This window comes from Salvelinus namaycush, chromosome 34 (assembly GCF_016432855.1).
Source record: "Salvelinus namaycush isolate Seneca chromosome 34, SaNama_1.0, whole genome shotgun sequence".
NCBI lineage: Eukaryota > Metazoa > Chordata > Actinopteri > Salmoniformes > Salmonidae > Salvelinus > Salvelinus namaycush.
In genome coordinates this window covers 37,373,124-37,398,123 of record NC_052340.1, presented here as the reverse complement: position 1 = coordinate 37,398,123, position 25,000 = coordinate 37,373,124, and the positions used below count along the sequence as shown (strand labels likewise).

Here is a 25,000-nt window from a genome sequence, read left to right as displayed (position 1 = left end):
ACGCTGCACCTTGGTCCTCCTCTCCTTCTCCCGACGACGTTCGTTACAATAACACACAGAAATACGAGCCTTAGGTCATTAATATGGTCGAATCCGAAAACTATCATCTCGAAAACAAGACGTTTATTCTTTCACTGAATTACGGAACCATTCCGTATTTTATCTAACGGGTGGCATCCATAAGTCTAAATATTCCTGTTACATTGCACAACCTTCAATGTTATGTCATAATTACGTAAAATTCTGGCAAATTAGGCGGCCCAAACTGTTGCATATACACTGACTCTGCGTGCAATGAACGCAAGAGAAGTGACACAATTTCACCTGGTTAATATTGCCTGCTAACCTGGATTTCTTTTAGCTAAATATGCAGGCTTAAAAATATACTTCTGTGTATTGATTTTAAGAAAGGCATTGATGTTTATGGTTAGGTACACATTGGAGCAACGATATGCACCGCATCGATTATATGCAACGCAGGACACGCTAGATAAACTAGTAATATCATCAACCATGTGTAGTTAACTAGTGATTATGATTGATTGATTGTTTTTTATAAGATAAGTGTAATGCTAGTTAGCAACTTACCTTGGCTTCTACTGCATTCGCGTAACAGGCCGGCTCCTCGTGGAGTGCAATGTAATCAGGTGGTTAGAGCGTTGGACTAGTTAACTGTAAGGTTGCAAGATTGAATCCCCCGAGCTGACAAGGTAAAAATCTGTCGTTCTGCCCCTGAACGAGGCAGTTAACCCACCGTTCCTAGGCCGTCATTGAAAATAAGAATGTGTTCTTAACTGACTTGCCTAGTTAAATAAAGATTAAATAAAGGTGTAAAAAAAAAAATAATAATAATAATTTAAAAAATCGGCCAAATCTGTGTCCAAAAATACCGATTTCCGATTGTTATGAAAACTTGAAATCGTCCCTAATTAATCAGCCATTCCGATTAATCGGTTGACCGCTACTTACTATTTACAACTGTGTTTGATAATTCCGCCTACCTGTGTGTGGGTGGACGACGCATGAATAGGTGTGTTTGTGTGGAAGGTGAATTAATGTGTCCATCTGTGTGTGTAGTGGGTAGGCTATATATGTGTGTGTGTGTGTGTGTGTGTGTGTGTGTGTGTGTGTGTGTGTGTGTGTGTGTGTGTGTGTGTGTGTGTGTGTGTGTGTGTGTGTGTGTGTGTGTGTGTGTGTGTGTGTATTGGATAGGCTATATGTGTGTGTGTGTGTGTGTGTGTGTGTGTGTGTGTGTGTGTGTGTGTGTGTGTGTGTGTGTGTGTGTGTGTGTGTGTGTGTGTGTGTGTGTGTGTATGTGTGTATATGGAAGCTGAATGAATGTGTCCGTCTGTGTGTGTATGTAGTTTATTAGAGCAGGTCTTTAATCCTAATTGCTATCCGCGCCGCAGTGCTTTCACACAAATATATATATATATATATATATATACGCCGGACTCCGCTCTGCACTCCTCCAGCATGGGGAAACCATAGGCTGTTATTACCAATGTTATTTCTCCAAGCGCAGGAAATCAAGAATACACTGAGGGCAGAGCAGCGAGTCAAACAGTCCAGCCTTAGAGAGGGCAGGAGTAGGTTACCTCATAACTTCAGTCTACAGTGAAATATAGAATGTGTGTGTGTGTGTGTGTGTGTGTGTGTGTGTGTGTGTGTGTGTGTGTGTGTGTGTGTGTGTGTGTGTGTGTGTGTGTGTGTGTGTGTGTGTGTGCGTGCGCGCATCTAAAGGACAGAGGATGGAATTGTGCATATGTTCATATGTATGTGTGCGCATGTGCGGTACGCGTGTGTGTGTGTGTGTGTGTGTGTGTGTGTGTGTGTGTGTGTGTGTGTGTGTGTGTGTGTGTGTGTGTGTGTGTGTGTGTGTGTGCGCATATGCAGGACGTGTGTGTGTGTGTGTGTGTATGTGAAGTATTTGTATGTCTGTAATTTGTGATTTTGATCATTCATCTCAATGTTGTCATAACTTCATTACCCGGGTCAGCTTGTTCAGGTCCAAGCCCCCACACGCACGCACGCACGCACGCACGCACGCACGCACGCACGCACACACACACACACACACACACACACACACACACACGCGCACACACACACACGCGCACACGCGCACACGCGCACACACGCACACACGCACACACGCACACACGCACACACGCACACAGACAAACCCACACATACACACCTACTGGGTAACTGCTAGAGGTGACTCATACTCCAAGTAGTAGTTGTATCCCATCCATTTAGGCCTGTATCACAGTGAGACACCACTGAAGAACTCCGCAAACGCTCGCCGATCCTCTCTATGCAATTATGATAAATGTAGTCCTTAATCCACTAATTACTGTGTAATGTGCACTATGTGTGATTTCAACACGTTGCCATCCTGCTCTGTCTCTCTCTGCCTCTCACTCTGTCCACTGTGTTTGTGACAGAGAGTTAGGGAAGAATGGCAGTTACCGAGATATACAGAGATTTACCGCACTCCCATTTCCTGAGATAAATAACTGAGAAACCGGTAAATTAGAATAAATTATTTATATGAACAGCATGACGTGAAATGGAACCGTTAAATGATATGCAATGTCTAAATCTGTCTTCTCTACGGCTTTCTCTCTGCTCTCTGCATAATCGATCATCAACGTTCATGATGGGGAGAAGACAGCCCATCTCAATATGTTGTACAATTCACATCATCTTATCATGGTCACTTTTTTTCTTGTGACAGGTAGGCCTACATTTGCAGCAGCATAGCCTACAGTAATATAGAGACCGATTGCACGTCTAATTTACACATCTCCATCTGGCTTTCGGGGTCACCTTACTTTTTTATTGTTAATATATACAGTTGAAGTCGGAAGTTTACATACACTTGGATTGGAGACATTAAAACTTGTTTTCAACCACTCCACAAATTTCTTGTTAACAAACTATAGTTTTGGCAAGTCGGTTAGGACATCTACTTTGTCCATGACACAAGTCATTTTTTCAGCAATTGTTTACAGACAGATTATTTCACTTAAAATACACTGTATCACAATTCCAATGGGACAAAAGTTTACATACACTAAGTTGACTGTGTCTTTAAACATCTTGGAAAATTCCAGAAAATGATGTCATGGCTTTAGCTTCTGATAGGCTACTTGACATCATTTGAGTCAATTGGAGGTGTACCTGTGTATGTATTTCAAGGCCAACCTTCAAACTCAGTGCCTCTTTGCTTGACATCATGGGAAAATTAAAAGAAATCAGCCAAGAAATCAGAAAAGAAATTGTACACCTCCACAAGTCTGGTTCATCCTTGGGAGCAATTTCCAAACGCCTGACGGTACCACATTCATCTGTACAAACAATAGTACGCAAGTATAAACACCATGGGACCACGCAGCCGTCATACCGCTCAGGAAGGAGATGTGTTCTGTCTCCTAGAGATGAAGGTGGTTTGGTGCGAAAAGTTCAAATAAATCCCAGAACAACAGCAAAGGACCTTGTGAAGAGGCTGGAGTAAACAGGTACAAAAGTATCTATATCCACAGTAAAACAAGTCCTATATTGACATAACCTGAAAGACCGCTCAGCAAGGAAGAAGCCACTGCTCCAAAACTACCATAAAAAAAGCCAGACTACGGTTTGCAACAACACATGGGGACAAAGATCGTACTTTTTGGGGAAATGTCCTCTGGTCTGATGAAACAAAAATAGAACTGTTTGACCATAATGACCATCGTTATGTCAGGAGGAAAAAGGGTGAGGCTTGCAAGCCGGAGAACACCATCCCAACCGTGAAGCACAGGGTGGCAGCATCATGTTGTGGGGGTGCTTTGCTGCAGGAGGGACTGGTGCACTTCACAAAATAGATGGCATCATGAGGAAATAAAAGTATGTGGATATATTGAAGCAACATCTCAAGACATCAGTCAGGAAGTTAAAGCTTGGTCGCAAATGGGTCTTCCAAATGGACAATGACCCCAAGCATACTTCCAAAGTTGTGGCAAAATGGCTTAAGGACAACAAAGTCAAGGTATTGGAGTGGCCATCACAAAGCTCTGACCTCAATCCCATAAAAAATATGTGGGCAGAACTGAAAAAGCATGTGCGAGCAAGGAGGCCTACAAACCTGACTCAGTTACACCAGCTCTGTCAGGAGGAATGGGCCAAAATTCACCCAACTTATTGTGGGAAGTTTGTGAAAGGCTACCCGAAAAGTTTGACCCAAGTTAAACAATTTAAAGGCAATGCTACCAAATACTAATTTAGTGTATGTTAACTTCTAACCCACTGGGAATGTGATGAAAGAAATAAAAGCTGAAAGAAATAATTCTCTCTGCTATTATTTCACATTCTTAAAATAAACTGACCTACGACAGGGAATTTTTACTAGGATTAAATGTCATGAATTGTGAAAAACTGAGTTTAAATGTATTTGGCTAAGGTGTATGTAAACTTCCCACTTCCAACTGTATATCATATATGTATTAGATAACGGCACAATCATTTAGGCTTTTTTGGGCTTATAAAATCAATCAAATGTATTTATAAAGCCCTTTTTACATCAGCCAATGTCACAAAGTGCTATACAGAAACCCAGCCTAAAACCCCAAACAGCAAGCAATGCAGATGTAGAAACACGGTGGCTAGGAAAAACTCTAGAAAGGCAGGAACCTAGGAAGAAACCTAGAGAGGAACCAGGCTCTGAGGGGTGGCCAGTCCTCTTCTGGCTGTGCCGGGTGGAGATTATAACAGTACATGGCTAAGATGTGCAAACGTTCATAGATGACCAGCATTGTCAAATAATAATAATCACAGTGGTTGTGGAGGGCGCAACAGGTCAGCACCTCAGGAGTAAATGTCAGTTGGCTTTTCATAGCCGATCATTCAGAGTTAGAGACAGCAGGTGCGGTAGAGAGAGAGAGTGGAAAACAATAGGACAAGGTAGCAAGGTAAAATGTATTTAATTTATGGCTCTTCAGGCTCAGGTAGCATCAGGCTGGAATGTTTCATCAAATCTTTCATCAAATCCAGACATAGGTCTATTTATATGCTTTGAATTATACTTTCAGTTTTGGCGGGAAAAACCAGGTTACCAAGGTAAGAAGTGATTTATTCTCGGGATGGAACATTTGTAAAATACCATGAAAATATTCAACCCTAGCAAGAGTATTCTTGAATAGAATGTAACTTCTGTGTGCACTGCCATTTAATGAGCAGCCACATTTAAGCCTCCCCGCAAAGCTGGATTTGTTGTGAAAACAAAGGGGATAGCCCCGGACATAAAACATTAATCGCTAGAGAATCATGATCTAAGAATTCCCATCTTTTCCCCAGCTTTCCTTTTTGCATTCTCTCTCTCTCTCTCTCTCTCTCTCTCTCTCTCTCTCTCTCTCTCTCTCTCTCTCTCTCTCTCTCTCTCTCTCTCTCTCTCTCTCTCTCTCTCTCTCTCTCTCTCTCTCTCTCTCTCTCTCTCTCTCTCTCTCTCTCTCTCTCTCTCTCTCTCTCTCTCTCTCTCTCTCTCTATATATATATATATATATATATATATATATATATATACACAGAGGTTCCCAGGGATAAGTGCCATTGTGATTAAGCATCTTAACTCTGAGAGTCCTCCTTAGGAGAGAGGAGAGAATAAAAAGAGAGAAAGAGCAGTCCGAGCAGGGAATTACTTTCCCAGTGTGTCAGAGCGACTGTGTGTGTGTGTGTGTGTGTGTGTGTGTGTGTGTGTGTGTGTGTGTGTGTGTGTGTGTGTGTGTGTGTGTGTGTGTGTGTGTGTGTGTGTGTGTGTGTGTGTGTGTGTGTGTGTGATTAGGACTTGCATTAGTGAGGTTGGACACTGATGTTGGGCGATTAGGCCTGGCTTGCAATCGGCATTCCAATTCATCCCAAAGGTGTTCAATGAGGTTCAATGAGAGTCAAGTTCTTCCACACCGATCTCGACAAACTATTTCTGTATGGACCTCGCTTTGTGCATGCAAATTGTCATGCCGTCCCCAAACTGTTGCCACAAAGTTGGAAGCACAGAATTGTCTAGAATGTCATTGTATGTTGTTGCGTTAAGATTTTCCTTTACTGGAACTAAGGGGCCTCGCCCTTAGAACAATGAAAAACAGCCCCACACCATCATTCCTCCTCCACCAAACTTTACAGTTGGCACTATATATTTGAGCCGGTAGTGTTCTGGTGAAGCGTGATTCCAATGGCGGCGAGCTTTACACCACTCCATCCGATGCTTGGCATTGTGCATGGTGATCTTAGGCTTGTGTACGGCTGCTCGGCCATGGAAACCCATTTCATGAAGCTCCAGACTAGCAGTTGTTGTGATGCTGTTGCTTCCAGAGACAGTTTGGAACTCGGTAGTGAGTGATGTAACAGAGGACAGACATGATACGAGCTTCAGCACTTGCCGGTCCAGTTCTTTGAGCTTGTGTGGCTTACCAGTTCCTGGCTGAGCCGTTGTTGCTCCTAGACGTTTCCACTTCACAATAACAGCACTTACAATTGAACTGGGCAAAAATTTGACAAACTGACTTGTTTGTCAAGTCACTGAGCTCCTCAGTACGGGCCATTCTACTTCCTATGGTTGCCTTTCAAGATTGCATGGCTGTCTGTTCGATTTTATACACCTGTCAGCAACGGGTGTGGCTGAAATAGCAGAATCCACTCATTTGAAGAGGTGACCATATACTTACTGTATAGGCTACACAGGCACACATGCAGAAGAAACAAGGTTTTGAAAACTATGCTAACTAAGCTGGAGACAGAGAGGCTTTAGTACATGCATTCCAAGATGGCGTAGCAGTCGGACGTGTGTTTTGTCTTGTCCCGTGTAAATATTGTTTTCCTCTGGGGGTTTTTCTCCGTAAATACTTCGTATATATTTTAATCTCACTTTCCATCTCCGGACTGAATATACTCTCCTACCTCACTAAATGTGGTACGGATCTGCTATTTTTATACTTTAGAACCGCAACCCCTATCAGAATTTAGCCAGCTAACTAGCTACTAGCTAGTAATCAGTTAGCAAATGCTAGTGGTCTTCACCGTTAACTCGAACACCAGCCAGCCTCAGCTCGGTCAATACCTGCCAGTATGCACAGCGCGATATCAACCCAGAGCATATCGGACTGCTTTTTCTCTACCACATCTCCGGATTCCTACAGCAAGCTCTGACCCTTTACACCGGCTCATCGCAGCTAGCTAGCTGCAATCCGAGTGGCTACTCCTGGCTAACGTCTCTGTCCCGAAGCAAGCACCAGTTAGCCTTGAGCTAGCCTCAAGCTAGGCCTTCTCCCAGCTAGCCGAAGAGGTCCACCAGCTAATTTTTGGGCTACAATACCTCTTTTGCCAATTGGCCTGGATCCATTACTGCCGACACGGAAACCCCGCCAATCCATCACAACCGGTTTGCCGACGTAATCGTCCAAGGTGGTTTCAACAGGCTCTTCCATTGCGACGTCGCCGATCCGCTAGCCCGCTAGCTGTCTGAATCGCCGTGTCTCCAGCTCGCCTAGCGTAGTAGCGTCTACTGAATCGCTGTGTCTCCAACTCGCCTAGCGTAGTAGCGTCTACTGAATCGCTGTGTCTCCAACTCACCTAGCGTAGTAGCGTCTACTGAATCGCTGTGTCTCCAGCTCGCCTAGCGTAGTAGCGTCTACTGAATCGCTGTGTCTCCAACTCGCCTAGCGTAGTAGCGTCTACTGAATCGCCGTGTCTCCAACTCGCCTAGCGTAGTAGCGTCTACTGAATCGCTGTGTCTCCAGCTCACCTAGCGTAGTAGCGTCTACTGAATCGCTGTGTCTCCAACTCGCCTAGCGTAGTAGCGTCTACTGAATCGCCGTGTCTCCAGCTCACCTAGCGTAGTAGCGTCTACTGAATCGCTGTGTCTCCAACTCGCCTAGCGTAGTAGCGTCTACTGAATCACTGTGTCTCCAGCTCACCTAGCGTAGTAGCGTCTACTGAATCGCCGTGTCTCCAACTCACCTAGCGTAGTAGCGTCTACTGAATCGCCGTGTCTCCAACTCACCTAGCGTAGTAGCGTCTACTGAATCGCCGTGTCTCCAGCTCGCCTAGCGTAGTAGCGTCTACTGAATCGCCGTGTCTCCAGCTCACCTAGCGTAGTAGCGTCTACTGAATCACTGTGTCTCCAGCTCGCCTAGCGTAGTAGCGTCTACTGAATCGCTGTGTCTCCAGCTCACCTAGCGTAGTAGCGTCTACTGAATCGCTGTGTCTCCAGCTCACCTAGCGTAGTAGCGTCTACTGAATCGCCGTGTCTCCAGCTCGCCTAGCGTAGTAGCGTCTACTGAATCGCTGTGTCTCCAGCTCACCTAGCGTAGTAGCGTCTACTGAATCGCTGTGTCTCCAGCTCACCTAGCGTAGTAGCGTCTACTGAATCGCCGTGTCTCCAGCTCGCCTAGCGTAGTAGCGTCTACTGAATCGCCGTGTCTCCAGCTCGCCTAGCGTAGTAGCGTCTACTGAATCGCCGTGTCTCCAGCTCACCTAGCGTAGTAGCGTCTACTGAATCGCTGTGTCTCCAGCTCGCCTAGCGTAGTAGCGTCTACTGAATCGCCGTGTCTCCAACTCACCTAGCGTAGTAGCGTCTACTGAATCGCCGTGTCTCCAACTCGCCTAGCGTAGTAGCGTCTACTACATCGCCGTGTCTCCAGCTCGCCTAGCGTAGTAGCGTCTACTGAATCGGCTCCCTGACTCATCTATTGCTTCTCATTGGACCCTATGATCACTCGGCTACACATGCCTCTCCCTAATGTCAATATGCCTTGTCTGTTGCTGTTTTGGTTAGTGATTATTGTCTTATTTCAATGTAGAGCCCGCAGCTATGCCCAATATAAATTAGATAGCCATTTTGTCCCACCCCCCCACACATGCGGTAACCTCACCTGGCTTAACTGGTGCCTCTAGAGACAAAACCTCCCTCATCGTCACTCAATGCCGAGGTTTACCTCCAATGTACTCACATCCTACCATACCCTTGTCTGTACATTATGCCTTGATTCTATTATTCCACACCCAGAAATCTGCTACTTTTACTCTCTGTTCTGAACGCACTAGAAGACCAGTTCTTATAGCCTTTAGCCGTACCCTTATTCCACTCCTCCTCTGTTCCTCTGGTGATGTAGAGGTTAACCCAGGCACTGCAGCCCCAAGCACCACTCCCCTTCCCCAGGCGCTCTCTTTTCTTGACTTCTGTAACCGTAAAAGCCTTGGTATTATGCATATTAACATCAGAAGCCTCCTCCTTAAGTTTATTTCATTCACTGCTTTAGCACACTCCACCAACCCTGATGTCCTAGCCGTGTCTGAATCCTGGCTTAGGAAGGCCACCAAAAATCGTGAAATTTCCATCCCCAACTACAAAATGTTCTGACAAGATAGAACTGCCAAAGGGGGCGGAGTTGCAATCTACTGCAGAGATAGCCTGCAGAGTTCTGTCATACTATCCAGGTCTGTGCCCAAACAATTTCAGCTTCTACTTTTAAAAATCCACCTTTCTAAAAACAAGTCTCTCACTGTTGCCGCTTGCTATAGACCCCCCTCAGCCCCGAGCTGTGCCCTGGACACCATATGTGAATTGATTGCCGTACTGTTAGGGTCCGTACTGTTAGGTGACCTAAACTGGGATATGCTTAACACCCCGGCCGTCCTACACTCTAAGCTAGATGCCCTCAATCTCACAAGAATTATCAAGGAACCTACCAGGTACAACCCTAAATATGTAACCATGGGCAACCTCTTAGATATCATCCTGACCAACTTGCCCTCTAAATACACCTATGCTGTCTTCAACCAGGATCTCAGCAATCACTGCCTCATAGCCTGCATCCGTAATGGGTCTGCGGTCAAACGACCACCCCTCATCACTGTCAAACGCTCCCTAAAATAATTCAGCGAGCAGGCCTTTCTAATCGACCTGGCCCGGGTATCCTGGAAGGATATTGACCTCATCCCGTCAGTAGAGGATGCCTGGTTGCTCTTTAAAAGTGCCTTCCTCACCATCTTAAACAAGCATACCCCATTCAAAAAATTTAGAAACTAAGAACAGATATAGCCCTAGACTTGACTGCCTTTGACCAGCACAAAAACATCCTGTGGCGTTCTGCATTAGCATCGAATAGCCCCTGCGATATGCAACTTTTCAGGGAAGTCAGGAACCAATATACACAGGCAGTTAGAAAATCTAAGGCTAGCTTTTTCAAACAGAAATTTGCATCCTGTAGCACTAATTCCAAAAGGTTTTGGGACACTGTAAAGTCCATGGAGAAGAAGAGCACCTCCTTCCAGCTGTCCACTGCACTGAGGCTAGGAAACACTGTCACCACCGATCAATCTACGATATTAATAATAATTTCAATAAGCACTTTTTTCTATGGCTGGCTATGCTTTCCACCTGGCTACCCCTACCCCGGCCAACTACTATGCACCCCCTGCAGCAGTGGGGGGTGCACTACTATGCACCCCCCGCTTCTCCTTCACCCAAATCTAGACAGCTGATGTTCTGAAAGAGCTGCAAAATCGGGATCCCTGCAAATCAGCGGGGCTAGACAATCTGGACCTTCTCTTTCTAAAATTATCAGCCGAAATTGTTGCAACCTCTATTACTAGCCTGTTCAAGCTCTCTTTCATATCGTCTGAGATCCCCAAAGATTGGAAAGCTGCCATGGTCATCCCCCCCTTCAAAGGGGGAGACACTCTAGACCCAAACTGTTATAGACCAATCCAAAATTAAATATAGAATCGGCTTCCTATTTCGCAACAAAGCCTCCTTTACTCATGCTGCCAAATATACCCTCGTAAAACTGACTATCCTACCGATCCTTGACTTCGGCAATGCCATTTACAAAATAGCCCCCAACTGGATGCAGTCTATCGCAGTGCCATCCGTTTTGTCACCAAAGCCCTATATACAACCCACCACTGCGACCTGTATGCTCTCGTTGGCTGGCACTCACTACATATTCGGAGCCAAACCCACTGGATCCAGGTCATCTATAAGTCTTTGCTAGGTAAAACCCTGCCTTATCTCAGCTCACTGGTCACCATAACAACACCCACCCGTAAAACGAGCTCCAGTAGGTATATTTCACTGGTCATCCCCAAAGCCAACACTTCCTTTGGCCGCCTTTCTGTCCAGTTCTCTGCTGCCAATGACTGAAACGAATTGCAAAAATCACTGAAGCTGGAGACGCATATCTTCCTCTCTTAACTTTAAGCATCAGCTGTCAGAGCAGCTTACCGATCACTGTACCTGTACACAGCCAATCTGTAAATAGCACACCCAACTACCTCTTCCCCATATTGTTATTTATCTTCTTGCTCTTTTGCACCCCAGTATCTCTACTTGCACATCATCATCTGCACATCTATCACTCCAGTGTTAATGCTAAATTGTAATTATTTTGCCTCTATGGCCTATTTATTTCCTTACCTCCCTAATCTTCTACGTTTGCACACACTGTACATACATTTTTCTATTGTGTTATTGACTGTACGTTTGTTTATGTGTAACTCTGAGTTGTTGTTTTTGTCGCACTGCTTTGCTTTATCTTGGCCAGGTCACAGTTGTAAATGAGAACTTGCTCTCAACTAGCCTACCTGGTTAAATAAAGGTGAAATAAATAAAAATAAATACAAATGGGTCATATGGGTCCTTTAGAACGGACTAATCCAACACAGACTCCAATCTCTTTTGTTTTACTACTCAACACCATATAATTACTCACAGTGGAATCATTTAAAAGCTGTTTCATAAAGCAGTGTAATTTAATGAATATTTATTATGGCAATAAAGGAATACGTAAATGGAGGGGGGTAGAAGTTTGTGTGTGGCGTGTGTGTGGCGTGTGTGTGTGTGTGTGTGTGTGTGTGTGTGTGTGTGTGTGTGTGTGTCTGTGTGTGTGTGTGTGTGTGTGTGTGTGTAGCATGTGTGTGTAGCATGTGTGTGTGCATTGTGAATATGTGTGGAGTGATGAATCGAGATCCAATTCAACAAGCAGGTCAGAGTAATGTTCTTTTTAAGCTGTGTGTGTGTGTGTGTGTGTGTGTGTGTGTGTGTGTGTGTGTGTGTGTGTGTGTGTGTGTGTGTGTGTGTGTGTGTGTGTGTGTGTGTGTGTGTGTGTAAGGACTAGAGTAATGCTCTTTAAGCTGTAATTGGTTTGTGGCGTTGTACTGCTGCAGCCCCTAGTTGATTTATGGGTCTTGCCAACACTCAGCTAACAAGGGCTATAAATTCACCCCTTTGCTCTGATCCCAGTCATCAATAAGGGACAAGCGAGTGGGGTGAAGGGGGGGAGAATGTGTATGTGTGTTTAGATGTGTGTTTTTGTGTTTGTGTCTGTGTGTTTTGTGTGTTTTGTGTGTGTGTGTGTGTGTGTGTGTGTGTGTGTGTGTGTGTGTGTGTGTGTGTGTGTGTGTGTGTGTGTGTGTGTGTGTCTGTGTGTGTGTGTGTGTGTGTGTGTGTGTGTGTGTGTGTGTGTGTGTGTGTGTGTGTGTGTGTGTATAGGTGCCACAAATCCAGGTTCCATAGTTAACAAAAGGTCTACAACACAACAGGACCTATATGTCTTCATTCTGAGTGATAGGGATAAAAATAACCTCAACATGGGGTGATGACAGGGTTCTGACCCCTCGATGAACTCTGATCCCTCAACTCTGCAGTGAGAGTCTAACCAGTGTGCCAGAGTCGGGTCACCTGCTACTGTCCTCCCTTCCACTGACATACTGTTATGTTCAGCTCATAGTGTCTCCTGCCAGTACAGTACAGAACAGTACAGTGAGTAGAGTACAGAACAGTACAGAACAGTACAGTGAGTAGAGTACAGTACAGTACAGAATAGTACAGAACAGTACAGTGAGTAGAGTACAGCACAGTACAGAACAGTACAGTGAGTAGAGTACACTACAGTACAGTACAGTACAGTACAGTGAGTAGAGTACAGAACAGTACAGAACAGTACAGTGAGTAGAGTACAGTACAGTACAGAACAGTACAGTGAGTAGAGTACAGAACAGTACAGAACAGTACAGTGAGTACAGTACAGTACAGTACAGTACAGTACAGTACAGTGAGTAGAGTACAGAACAGTACAGTGAGTAGAGTACAGTACAGTACAGAACAGTACAGTGAGTAGAGTACAGTACAGTGAGTAGAGTACAGTATAGTACAGAACAGTACAGTGAGAAGAGTACAGAACAGTACAGTGAGTAGAGTACAGTACAGTACAGTGAGTAGAGTACAGTACAGTACAGTACAGAACAGTACAATGAGTAGAGTACAGAACAGTACAGTGAGTAGAGTACAGTACAGTGAGTAGAGTACAGTACAGTACAGAAAAGTGAGTAGAGTACAGTAGAGTACAGTACAGTACAGTGAGTAGAGTACAGTATAGTACAGAACAGTACAGTGAGTAGAGTACAGTATAGTACAGAACAGTACAGTGAGTAGAGTACAGTGAGTAGAGTAGAGTACAGTACAGTACAGTACAGTACAGTGAGTAGAGTACTGTAGAGTACAGAACAGTACAGTGAGTAGAGTACAGTATAGTACAGAACAGTACAGTGAGCAGAGTACAGAACAGTACAGAACAGTACAGTGAGTAGAGGACAGTACAGTACAGAACAGTACAGTACAGTGAGTAGAGTACAGTACAGTACAGAACAGTACAGTGAGTAGAGTACAGAACAGTACAGTGAGTAGAGTACAGTACAGTACAGAACAGTACAGTGAGTAGATTACAGTACAGAACAGTACAGTGAGTAGAGTACAGTACAGTACAGAACAGTACAGTGAGTAGAGTACAGAACAGGACAGTGAGTAGAGTACAGAACAGTACAGTGAGTAGAGTACAGTACAGTACAGAACAGTACAGTGAGTAGAGTACAGTACAGTACAGAACAGTACAGTGAGTAGAGTACAGTACAGTACAGAACAGTACAGTGAGTAGAGTACAGAACAGGACAGTGAGTAGAGTACAGAACAGTACAGTGAGTAGAGTACAGTACAGTACAGAACAGTACAGTGAGTAGAGTACAGTACAGAACAGTACAGTGAGTAGAGTAGAGTACAGTACAGTACAGAACAGTACAGTGAGTAGAGTACAGTACAGTACAGTACAGAACAGTACAGTGAGTAGAGTACAGAACAGTACAGTGAGTAGAGCACAGTACAGTACAGAACAGTACAGTAAGTAGAGTACAGAACAGTACAGTGAGTAGAGTACAGTACAGTACAGTACAGAACAGTACAGTGAGTAGAGTACAGTACAGTACAGAACAGTACAGTGCAAAACAGTACAGTAAGTAGAGTACAGAACAGTACAGTGAGTAGAGTACAGTACAGTACAGAACATTACAGTGAGTAGAGTACAGTACAGTACAGTACAGAACAGTACAGTAAGTAGAGTACAGAACAGTACAGTGAGTAGAGTACAGTACAGTACAGTGAGTAGAGTACAGTACAGTACAGTACAGAACAGTACAGTGAGTAGAGTACAGTACAGTACAGTACAGTACAGAACAGTACAGTGAGTAGAGTACAGTACAGTACAGAACAGTACAGTGAGTAGAGTACAGTACAGTACAGAACAGTACAGTGAGTAGAGTACAGTACAGTACAGAACAGTACAGTGAGTAGAGTACAGAACAGTACAGTGAGTAGAGTACAGTACAGTACAGAACAGTAAGTAGAGTACAGAACAGTACAGTGAGTAGAGTACAGTACAGTACAGTACAGAACAGTACAGTGAGTAGAGTAGAGTACAGTACAGTACAGTGAGTAGAGTACAGTACAGTACAGAACAGTACAGTGAGTAGAGTACAGTACAGTACAGTACAGAACAGTACAGTGAGTAGAGTAGAGTACAGTACAGTACAGTGAGTAGAGTACAGTACAGTACAGAACAGTACAGTGAGTAGAGTACAGTACAGAACAGTACAGTGAGTAGAGTACAGTACAGTACAGAACAGTACAGTGAGTAGAGTACAGTACAGAACAGTACAGTAAGATAGAACTATCAAAGGGGGTGGGGTTGCAATCTACTGCAGAGATAGCCTGCAGAGTTCAATTTGAGCTTCTACTTTTAAAAATCCACCTTTCCATAAACAAGTCTTTCACCGTTGCCGCTTGCTATAGACCATCCTCTGCCCCCAGCTGTGCCCTGGACATCATATGTGAATTGATTGCCCCCATCTATCTTCAGAGCTCGTGCTGCTACATGACTTAAACTGGGACATGCTTAACACCCCAGCCATCCTACAATCTAAGCTTGATGCCCTCAATCTCACACAAATTATCAATGAACCTACCAGGTACAATCCCAAATCCGTAAACATGGGCACCCTCATAGATATCATCCTAAGCAACTTGCCCTCCAAATACACCTCTGCTATTTTCAACCAAGATCTCAGCGATCACTGCCTCATTGCCTGCATCGGTAATGGGTCTGCGGTCAAACGACCACCCCTCATCACTGTCAAACGCTCCCAAAAACAATTCAGCGAGCAGGCCTTTCTAATCGACCTGACCCGGGTATCCTGGAAGGATATTGACCTCATCCCGTCAATAGAGGATGCCTGGTTATTCTTTAAAAGTGCCTTCCTCACCATTTTAAATAAGCATGCCCCATTCAAAAAATTTAGAACCAGATATAGCTCTTCATTCACTCCAGACCTGACTGCCCTTGACCAGCACAAAAACATCCTGTGGTGTACTGCATTAACATCGAATAGCCCGCTTGATATGCAACTTTTCAGGGAAGTCAGGAACCAATATACACAGGCAGTTAGGAAAGCTAAGGCTAGATTTTTCAAACAGAAATTTGCATCCTGTAGCACAAACTCAAAAAAGTTGTGGGACACTGTAAAGTCCATGGAGAATAAGAGCACCTCCTCCCAGCTGCCCACTGCACTGAGGCTATTGTCACCATCGGCATTCTCACCACCGATAAATCCACTATAATTGAGAATTTCAATAAGCAATTTTCTATGGCTGGCCATGCTTTCCACCTGGCTACCCCTACCCTGATCAACAGCCCTCCACCCCCCACAGCAACTCTCCCAAGCCTCACCCATTTCTTCTTCACCCAAATCCAGATAGCTAATGTTCTGATAGAGCTGCAAAATCTGGATCCCTACAAATCAGCCGGGGCTAGACAATCTGGACCTTCTCTTTCTAAAATGATCTGCCGAAATTGTTGCAACCCCTATTACTAGCCTGTTCAACCTCTCTTTCGTATCGTCTGAGATTCCCAAAGATTGGAAAGCTGCCGCGATCATTCCCCTCTTCAAAGGGGGAAACACTCTAAACCCAAACTGCTACAGACCTATATCTATCCTACCCTGCCTTTCTAAGGTCTTCGAAAGCCAAGTTAACAAACAGATCACTGACCATTTCGAATCCCATCGTACCTTCTCCGCTATGCAATCTGGTTTCAGAGCTGGTCATGGGTGCACCTCAGCCACGCTCAAGGTCCTAAACAATATCATAAGCAACATCGATAAGAGACATTACTGTGCAGCCGTATTCATCGACCTGGCCAAGGCTTTCGACTCTGGCAATCACCACATTCTTATCGGCAGACTCAACAGCCTTGGTTTCTCAAATGACGGCCTCGCCTGGTTCACCAACTACTTCTCAGACAGAGTTCAGTGTGTCAAATCGGAGGGCCTGTTGTCAAGACCTCTGGCAGTCTCTATGGGGTGCCACAGGGTTCAATTCTCAGGCCAACTCTCTTTTCTGTATACCTCAATGATGTCGCTCTTGCTGCTGGAGATTCTCTGATCCACCTCTATGCAGACGACACCATTCTGTATACTTCTGGCCCTTCTTTGGACACTGTGTTAACTAACCTCCAGACGAGCTTCAATGCCATACAACTCTCCTTCCGTGGCCTCCAACTGCAAGTAAAACTAAATGTTCAACCGATCGCTGCCCGCACCTGCCCGCCCGTCCGACTAGCATCACTACTCTGAACGGTTCTGACTCAAAATATGTGGACAACTACAAATACCTAGGTGTCTGGCTAGACTGTAAACTCTCCTTCCAGACTCACATTAAGCATCTCCAATCCAAAATTAAATCTAGAATCGGCTTCCTATTTTGCAACAAAGCATCCTTCACTCATTCTGCCAAACATACCCTCATAAAACTGACCACCCTACCAATCCTCGACTTCGGCGATGTCATTTACAAAATAGCCTCCAACACTCTATTCAATAAATTGGATGCAGTCTATCACAGTGCCATCCGTTTTGTCACCAAAGCCCCATATACTACCCACCACTGCAACCTGTATGTACGCTCTCATTGGCTGGCCCTCGCTTCATACTCGTCGCCAAACCCACTAGCTCAAGGTCATCTACAAGTCTCTGCTAGGTAAAGCCCCGCCTTATCTCAGCTCACTGGTCACCATAGCAGCACCCACCCGTAGCACGCGCTCGAGCAGGTATATCTCACTGGTCACCCCCAAATCCAATTCCTCCTTTGGCCGCCTTTCCTTCCAGTTCTTTGCTGCCAATGACTGGAACAAACTGCAAAAATCACTTAAGCTGGAGACTCATATCTCCCTCACTAGCTTTAAGCACCAGTTGTCAGAGCAGCTCACAGATCACTGCACCTGTACATAGCCCATCTGTAAATAGCCCATCCAACTACCTCATCCCCATACTGTATTTATTTATTTATCTTGCTCCTTTGCAACCCAGTATCTCTACTTGTACATTCATCTTCTGCACATCTATCACTCCAGTGTTTAATTGGTCAATTGTAATTACTTCACCACCATGGCCTATTTATTGCCTTACCTCCCTTATCTTACCGCATTTGCACACACTGTATATATACGTTTTCTACTGTATTATTGACTGTATGTTTGTTTATTCCATGTGTAACTCTGTGTTGTTGTATGTGTCGAACTGCTTTGCTTTATCTTGGCCAGGTCGCAGTTGTAAATGAGAACTTAATCTCAACTAGCCTACCTGGTTAAATAAAGGTGAAATAAAAAAAATAAAAAACTGTTCTCAGGTCCTCTGATGCCCTGAAGCAGGCTTGAGTACGAGGGAATCAGTGGTCACATCCAGCAGGAGTGGGGAGGGGGGGGGGGGGGGGGGGCAAGTCAATAAGACAGGTCTGGATCATCAAGCCAGCCCTTGCCATTCCCAGCTTTTCGGCAGAGTCCGTGGGTAGATACTCCTCAGACAACATGTAGCACCTACCTGGGTGAAGCCGACATCCGCTAGATTTCGCTAAGGCGCCAGAGACTCACTACACATCAACTATTGGGTTAGTCCAACCTTGGAGAGTGAAATCCAGTCAAAACTACAACAAGCCTCTGTTATGTCCTAGCCTGTGCCATCTACAGTTTCAAATAAAAACAAAACCTAGCTAGCCTATGGGTTACCTTGACAAAAATACAACTTCCTAATATTGAGTTGGACCCCTTGTTTGCCCTCAAAACAGCCTCAATTCGTCAGAGCATAGACTCTACAAGATGTCGAATGCATTACACAGGGATGCTAGCCCATGTTGACTCCAATGCTTCCCACAATTGTGTCAAGTTGGCTGGATGTACTTTGGGTGGCGGACCATACTTGATACACACGGGAAACTGTTGAGCGTGAAAAACCCAGCAGCGTTGCAGTTTTTGACACAAACCAGTGCTCCTGGCACCTACTACCATACCCCGTTCAAAGGCACTTAAATCTTTTGTCTTGCCCATTCACCCTCTAACTGGCACACATACACAATCCATGTCTCAATTGTCTAAAGGCTTAAAAATCCTTCTTTAACCTGTCTCCTCCCCTTCATCTACACTGATTGAAGTGGCTTTAACAAGTGACATCAATAAGGGGTCATAGTTTTCACCTGGATTCACCTGGTGAGTATATGTCATGGAAAGAGCAGGTGTTCATAATGTTTTGTACACTCAGTGTATAAATAATCAGTATTTATTTAAGCTAAAACGTCTCTAAAAAAATGCAAGCAAAAAGCATTAAAACAATAAAAGATTAACACATTTACAGGAGCTCTCTGCCTAGGCGACCTCACGGCGCCATGGCAAACACGGAACTCATATCCAGAATAATGCATTGTTGTGTAGTACAGCTCATGGACCCATGATGTATCTTCATATGGTAATTCTGTAACTGTGTATAAATCCACTAGACTTACTGTATTTCAATAACCCAGTTGTTTCCTTTCAAACTCAAGGTGTCATATCATAACTGACACCCCATTCTTTCTGCAGACATCTTTGAATATTAATTCTGAGCAGATATTTATATTGTTTTTGGAAAACGTAATTCCGTTACCAAAGTTTGCATCTGCACGGTTCTCCATTAAATTAGTTTGTGTACATGTTTCGGTGGAAATTGTTAAAAGTAGTCCTTATGCATAGAGCTGTATGGATTGTTCAACTTCTAAATCAATGTTATTTGTTTGGTATACATTATACATACAGATTTACTTTTATATTTTTATTTTACCCCCTTTATCGCCCCAATTGTGATCTTGTCTCATCAATGCAACTCCCCAACAGTCTCGGGAGGCGAAGGTTGAGTCATGCGTCCTCCAAAACTTGACCCACCAAACCACGCTTCTTAACACCCGCCCGCTTAACCCGGAAGCCAGCAGCAACAATGTGTCGGAGGAAAAGTCTGGGGACGATTCCCCGAGTGCGATTCAGCTGAGACCAAACTGCAAAACACGACCCGGCAGCTGCACACTGAGGCAGTTATTATCAATACCTTAAAACGAATATTGTTGTTATAAGCAGAAACAGTAGTAGTTATAAAACTGCAGTATTTTAATGGAGAGTTTATGAGTTTTTCTCTGAAGGACAAGAAAAGAGTCAGACTGCTAAACATGCTGAGCTAGGCTACTCCTCCCTAAAACCAAAATGTAACATTTAAAAGACAACTAGGCCTTAGATATAGACTCCGAATGAGCTTGAGGACCACTTTTGGGCTTTTTCAGTTTCCAGCTAAATTGCATGAAATACTAAAGGAGGAGTCGGTTGGAGTGTCTCTCTCTCTCTCCTGTTTTCTTATTCTCATTCCACAACACGATCCTAGAGTGTGATGAAGGATTACTTGGGCCCGGAGCGCCATTTGCTGGGGATCTAAAGGCAATTTGAAACCATCAAGATAATTTACCGTTCCGTCAGACACGGAGGTCATGCTGTTTAAAATCTATCTCCTGCTTCTTCTCCCACTTCTCCCCCTCTCTTATCCCCCTGCTCCCCCTCTCTTCTCCCCTGTCCCCTCTCCTCCAAGCCCTTCCCATTTTAAGTGGAAACTGCTCTTGGGCCATAATTCATGTAGGATTTATATAGTGTGTGTGTGGGGCGGAGGGACACGAGGTAGAACACACACCGTGAGCCAAGGTCATAATAACCCTAATCTTCCCTCTTGACACTCCGCCGCCTCCTCTCCCTTCAGATAGGAAATAAACCGGTCTACTCTGCCCCTCCTCGTCTTCCTAGAGGACAGATCGCACGGCCGGGCACGAACCGCCTTTAAATAAATAGAATCAGGAAAATCCTAGAATAACTCGGAGCAGAATGTCACAAAGGGCCTGTCAAGCTTCCCCGGGCGGTCTGGCGGAGCTCCAGCCCAGAGTTGGAGACGAGTAGAAGAGGAGGGGCAGGCGGTTTAGGTGGAGAAGGCAGAGAGAAGCCAAACGTCTGGATCAGGCGAAAATGACATAACTGCACTAAATGTAAATAAAGAGATCAGTGTGGTAATTCAATCTCCCAGACTGGAGCTTATAAATCACAGCTCCAAACCTTCTTAAGAACACCTCAGCCCAAAACGCGGCAGCCGCTCCACAATTAGATTCTTTGTCAGCCTCTGGACTGGCCTCCGGAGCATGTCTCTCTCTCCATCTCGCACACACACAGCCGAGATGGGATTTATAAGGTCCAGCATCATTAAACACACATGGCTCTCACACAGCATTAGTCAGTCAAAGGGGATATTGTAGCTCTAGCACCACAACATTAAATCTAACATATCTACACAACGCAGAGTTGTAATCTGTTTTATGTTCAATTGTTAATGCCTATAAATACAGAGAATAAACCAACTACCAAGACTAATCTAAACTGTGATATTACATGCAACAGCAGGTTTTTTTAAGGCAATCTGCACTTACCCGTCTCTTCGTCGATGGCGAATCGTCCCAGTCCACTCCCGTCCCGGATAGAGTACTGGATTTCCCCATCTCTACCATCATCGTCATCCCGGGCCGTGACTTGGAGGACGGTGGTCCCGATGCGGGCGCTCTCCTTCACCGATCCCGTAAGGGCGAAGTGGGAGAAGTAGGGAGTGTAGAGGTTCTCGTTAACATCTACCACATCTAGTTCCACGAAGGTGACAGACAGGAGAGAGACAGGTCTCCCTTTATCCTTGGCTCTCACTGTGAGGTTGTAGAACTGTTGCGTCTCGTAGTCCAGCTCCTTGGTCAGACGGATGGCCCCACTGGCCTTGTCCACCTCGAACTTCCCGTTGTAATCATTGGCCAGGGAGTATCTAACCTGGCCACCCAGGCCAAGGTCTGGGTCCTGGGTCTCGAGCCAGGCCACCACGGTTCCCACTGGCAGATCCTCCAGGGCCCGGGTGTTGTAGACACTGGGGATGAATGCTGGGGGGCAGTCGTTAACGTCGTCTAGAGAGATCTTCAGAGTGGTGACTGAAAACTTCTGGTTCCCTTTCTCTGCACGGTCACGAGCCTCGATCTTCAAGTTGAAGGTGGAGACGAACTCCCTGTCCAGCTGGCCGGCAACGTACACAATCCCGTTGGAGCTGTTAATGCCAAACTGGGTGGTGCTGGTCAGGACGGAGTAGACAATCTCTCCATTAGGCCCCAGGTCTTTATCAGTGGCCTCAACCTGAATGACATCGGTGCCGATGGCTGTGTTTTCGGGAATGAAGGTTCTATAGCCTCCCTCCTGCAGGAATTGAGGTGCATTGTCATTGGCATCTTCTACGTAGACGGTGAGCAGACGCCAAGCGGTTTTCTGTGGCAGGCCCAGGTCGTAGATAGTGATGTTGAGGAGGTATCTGTCTCTTTTCTCTCTGTCCATGGGCAGGAAGACGCTGATCAGCCCACTCTCCATGTCGATGGTGAAACAGCTGTCTGTGTTTCCATCTGAGATGGCATACAACATCTGACCGTTAAAACCTGTGTCGCCGTCATAGGCATTAACCTTGAAGACACTGGACCCGACCTTTAGGTCTTCGTGCACTGATATGTCTGTGGGAAAGGCCTTATCAAACTGAGGTGTCTGTCTGTTGACGGAGAAAAGGTCAATGAATCCTTCCTCGATCTTGGGCTTGGTTCTAGCTTTGGACTTATTTAGTAATTTCTCAGCTAACTTTTGGGCGACTCTGGTCTCCCTACAGTTGAAGCTCTTGGGGAAAGATTTCCCATGAACTATAGAAATGTTCACGAACATCGGGTCGGAGAAGTTCTCTCCATCTGTGGCGGTTATTTTCAAACTGAAGATTCCATTTTTTGGACTGGCAGTGGAGAGGGACCTCCGTAGGGTTAGGACCCCTGAGTCAGGATTCAAGTCAAAGAAGCCCCTCTCATTCCCTTCCAGGATCTTGTACTTCACCAGCTCCAGCTCGTCTATATCGATGGCAGACATGGTGGTGATTACCTCATTGATGGGGAAGTCCCGAGAGACTAGTCCCTGGCACGCCACCTTCTCGAATAAGGGTTGGTTGTCGTTCACATTCTCCAGATGGACAGTTACGTTGACTTCACTCTCTCGTCTGTAGGGGGAACCCCAGTCAGAGGCCCTGACCACAAACACGTAGCTCTCAGACGAGGACTCAAAGTCCAGCTCCTGTGTGGTGGTGAGGATGCCAGAGAACTGGTTGATTTTGAAGGGCAGGGGCTGAAGGCTGGCTATGCTGTATGTTATGTATCCATTCTCCCCGCTATCACCATCCACAGCGGACACCGCCAGCACGGTCCATCCCACGGGAACGCTCTCATTGACGAACACCTCATACGAAAGCTGAGTGAATGTTGGGGTGTTGTCGTTGGCGTCCTCAATGGAGACCCAAACTTTGACCCTCAGCTCGCTGTCCACCTCCACCACTTCCAGGTCAAATATGTCCTTGGTGCACTCCGTAAACCAGCGAGTAGTTGAGATCACGCCCGTTAGGGTGTTCATCCGGAAGTAGGAGGAGTCTGCCGAGGGGGTCAGAATATATTCCGCATGGTCCAGCTCAGGGGTGATGTTCACCACCTTTACGATCGTGCCTGGGGGTGAGATTTCACTGAGACTCATTTCGTACGACTCCTGTTCGAATTTCACTTCCACAGCATGTGGTTTCTTCACCATGATGTGCACAACCCTGACCGAAGAAAACTTTTGCGGGGCACCCTTATCCTTAGCCTGAAGTGTGAGGTTATATCCATAAGGGAAGTTCTCCCAGTCAACTTGGTCAGACGCCTTGATAGCAAACTCATTGCCCTCTGACCTCTCCAGAGTGAACTGCTCCATAGGGTCTCCGGCCACTATAGACAAGGACTCAATCTCTCCATTTAACCCCTCGTCCAGGTCTTCCACAGTGACCACTGCATACACAGGATCCTTGTCTAACCACGAGGGGACATGGGTGACCACATTCATGACTGGCAGATGCTCGTTGACACGCTCTACATGCACAAAGAGCTTGGCCGTACTGCTCACACCGTTATTTCCATACAACTTCATCCCGCGGTCCACCGCCTGGATTTCTAGGTCGTATCGGTTCTGCTCCTCAATGTTCAGTTTCCCGCTGAGGGAGACCACACCGCTAGTTGGGTGCACGGCGAACAGCTCCATTTTCTCCTTAAAGAAGTAGTAAAATTCCCCGTTAGAGCCGACGTCCGCGTCAGTGGCTGTAACTTGTGCTATGCTAGTCCTAAGGGGGGTGCTTTCTGCGATGGTGACTGAGTATGTGGTGGGTGAGAATAGAGGTCGGAGGTCATTCATGTCCAGGACCTGGACAGTCACTTTGGTCCAGGTCTCCAGAACCTCCCCTTTGACGGAGGCTTTCACTGTCAGTAAGTAGCTGTCCTGGATTTCTCGATTCAAGATGGCTGCGTTGCCGCCTTTAGTCCTTATGCGTAAGAAGCAGAAATCTCCCAGTACGTACTCCTCTGCTTTAAAGAAGCCTTCTTCATCCCCGGAGGTGATCCTGTAGCGAATTTCCCAGGAGCGCTGGGCCAGGTGGATTCCCATTTTAACTTTACTGTTGGCGTATGTTCGCGCTGCCGAGTTCTCGTAGACAGTGGCATGATAGACGGACTGCGTGAAGAGAAATGGAGGGCCGTTGGCGGGGCCCTGGGGAGAACCATGGGTGTCCTGGCAGCAGCAGGGAGCAGGCTGGGAGAGCAGCAGCAGCAACAGGGCCAGGCAGAAGAGAGGGGCACGCATGCCTGTGTAGGCCCACTGGCCCATATTCACATCCATCCCATCATCACTCTTCCATCCTGCAACAAAAGAAAGGAGAGATGTTAGCCACGGTGGCAGAGGGGAGATTGTGGCAAAGGAGGAAAGGATTTACAAGCACAAAATACATGCCACATATCCCACAACTTGACCTTTGACCTCTAGGCCTAACAGGCTACTAATTTTCCATTTGATTGCAAAGATTGATTGGATGGAGAGGGAGATGACAGGAATGCATAGTAACCAGGCAACCTAGGGAGGTATGACATCATTGTGTGAGGACTCTATGGACACTGACACTCAATTGCACGTTTTTGAAAAACCAGGAGGTTGGTTCAAGAAGGAAGGAACAAAATAATTGCATGGCTAGTGGAAGGAGGAGAGCAGCATCACCAAAACACACCAAAAAAACATACCACTATTAAACTGAAGGGAAGCTGAATCTAAAAACAGATCACTCTATCGTAATACTGTTCCTGAACTACAAGAAAATAGGTGATATATCTGTCAAAAACAACAGGCCAGAT

General features: G+C 45.6%; 1 protein-coding gene across 1 annotated transcript; it reads right to left on the bottom strand.

Annotated features, from left to right (window-relative positions):
- Nucleotides 1–21,155: 21,155 nt before the first annotated feature.
- Nucleotides 21,156–24,482, bottom strand: LOC120028514 (protocadherin Fat 3-like). Its single transcript, XM_038973710.1, has one exon. It carries the CDS (start codon nt 24,480–24,482, stop codon nt 21,156–21,158), a length of 3,327 nt encoding a protein of 1,108 aa, XP_038829638.1.
- Nucleotides 24,483–25,000: the final 518 nt, after the last annotated feature.

Excerpts from the sequence above, each read along its gene's own strand:
- LOC120028514 (XM_038973710.1), bottom strand. The coding sequence starts at position 24,482 with ATGGGCCAGTGGGCCTACACAGGCATGCGTGCCCCTCTCTTCTGCCTG.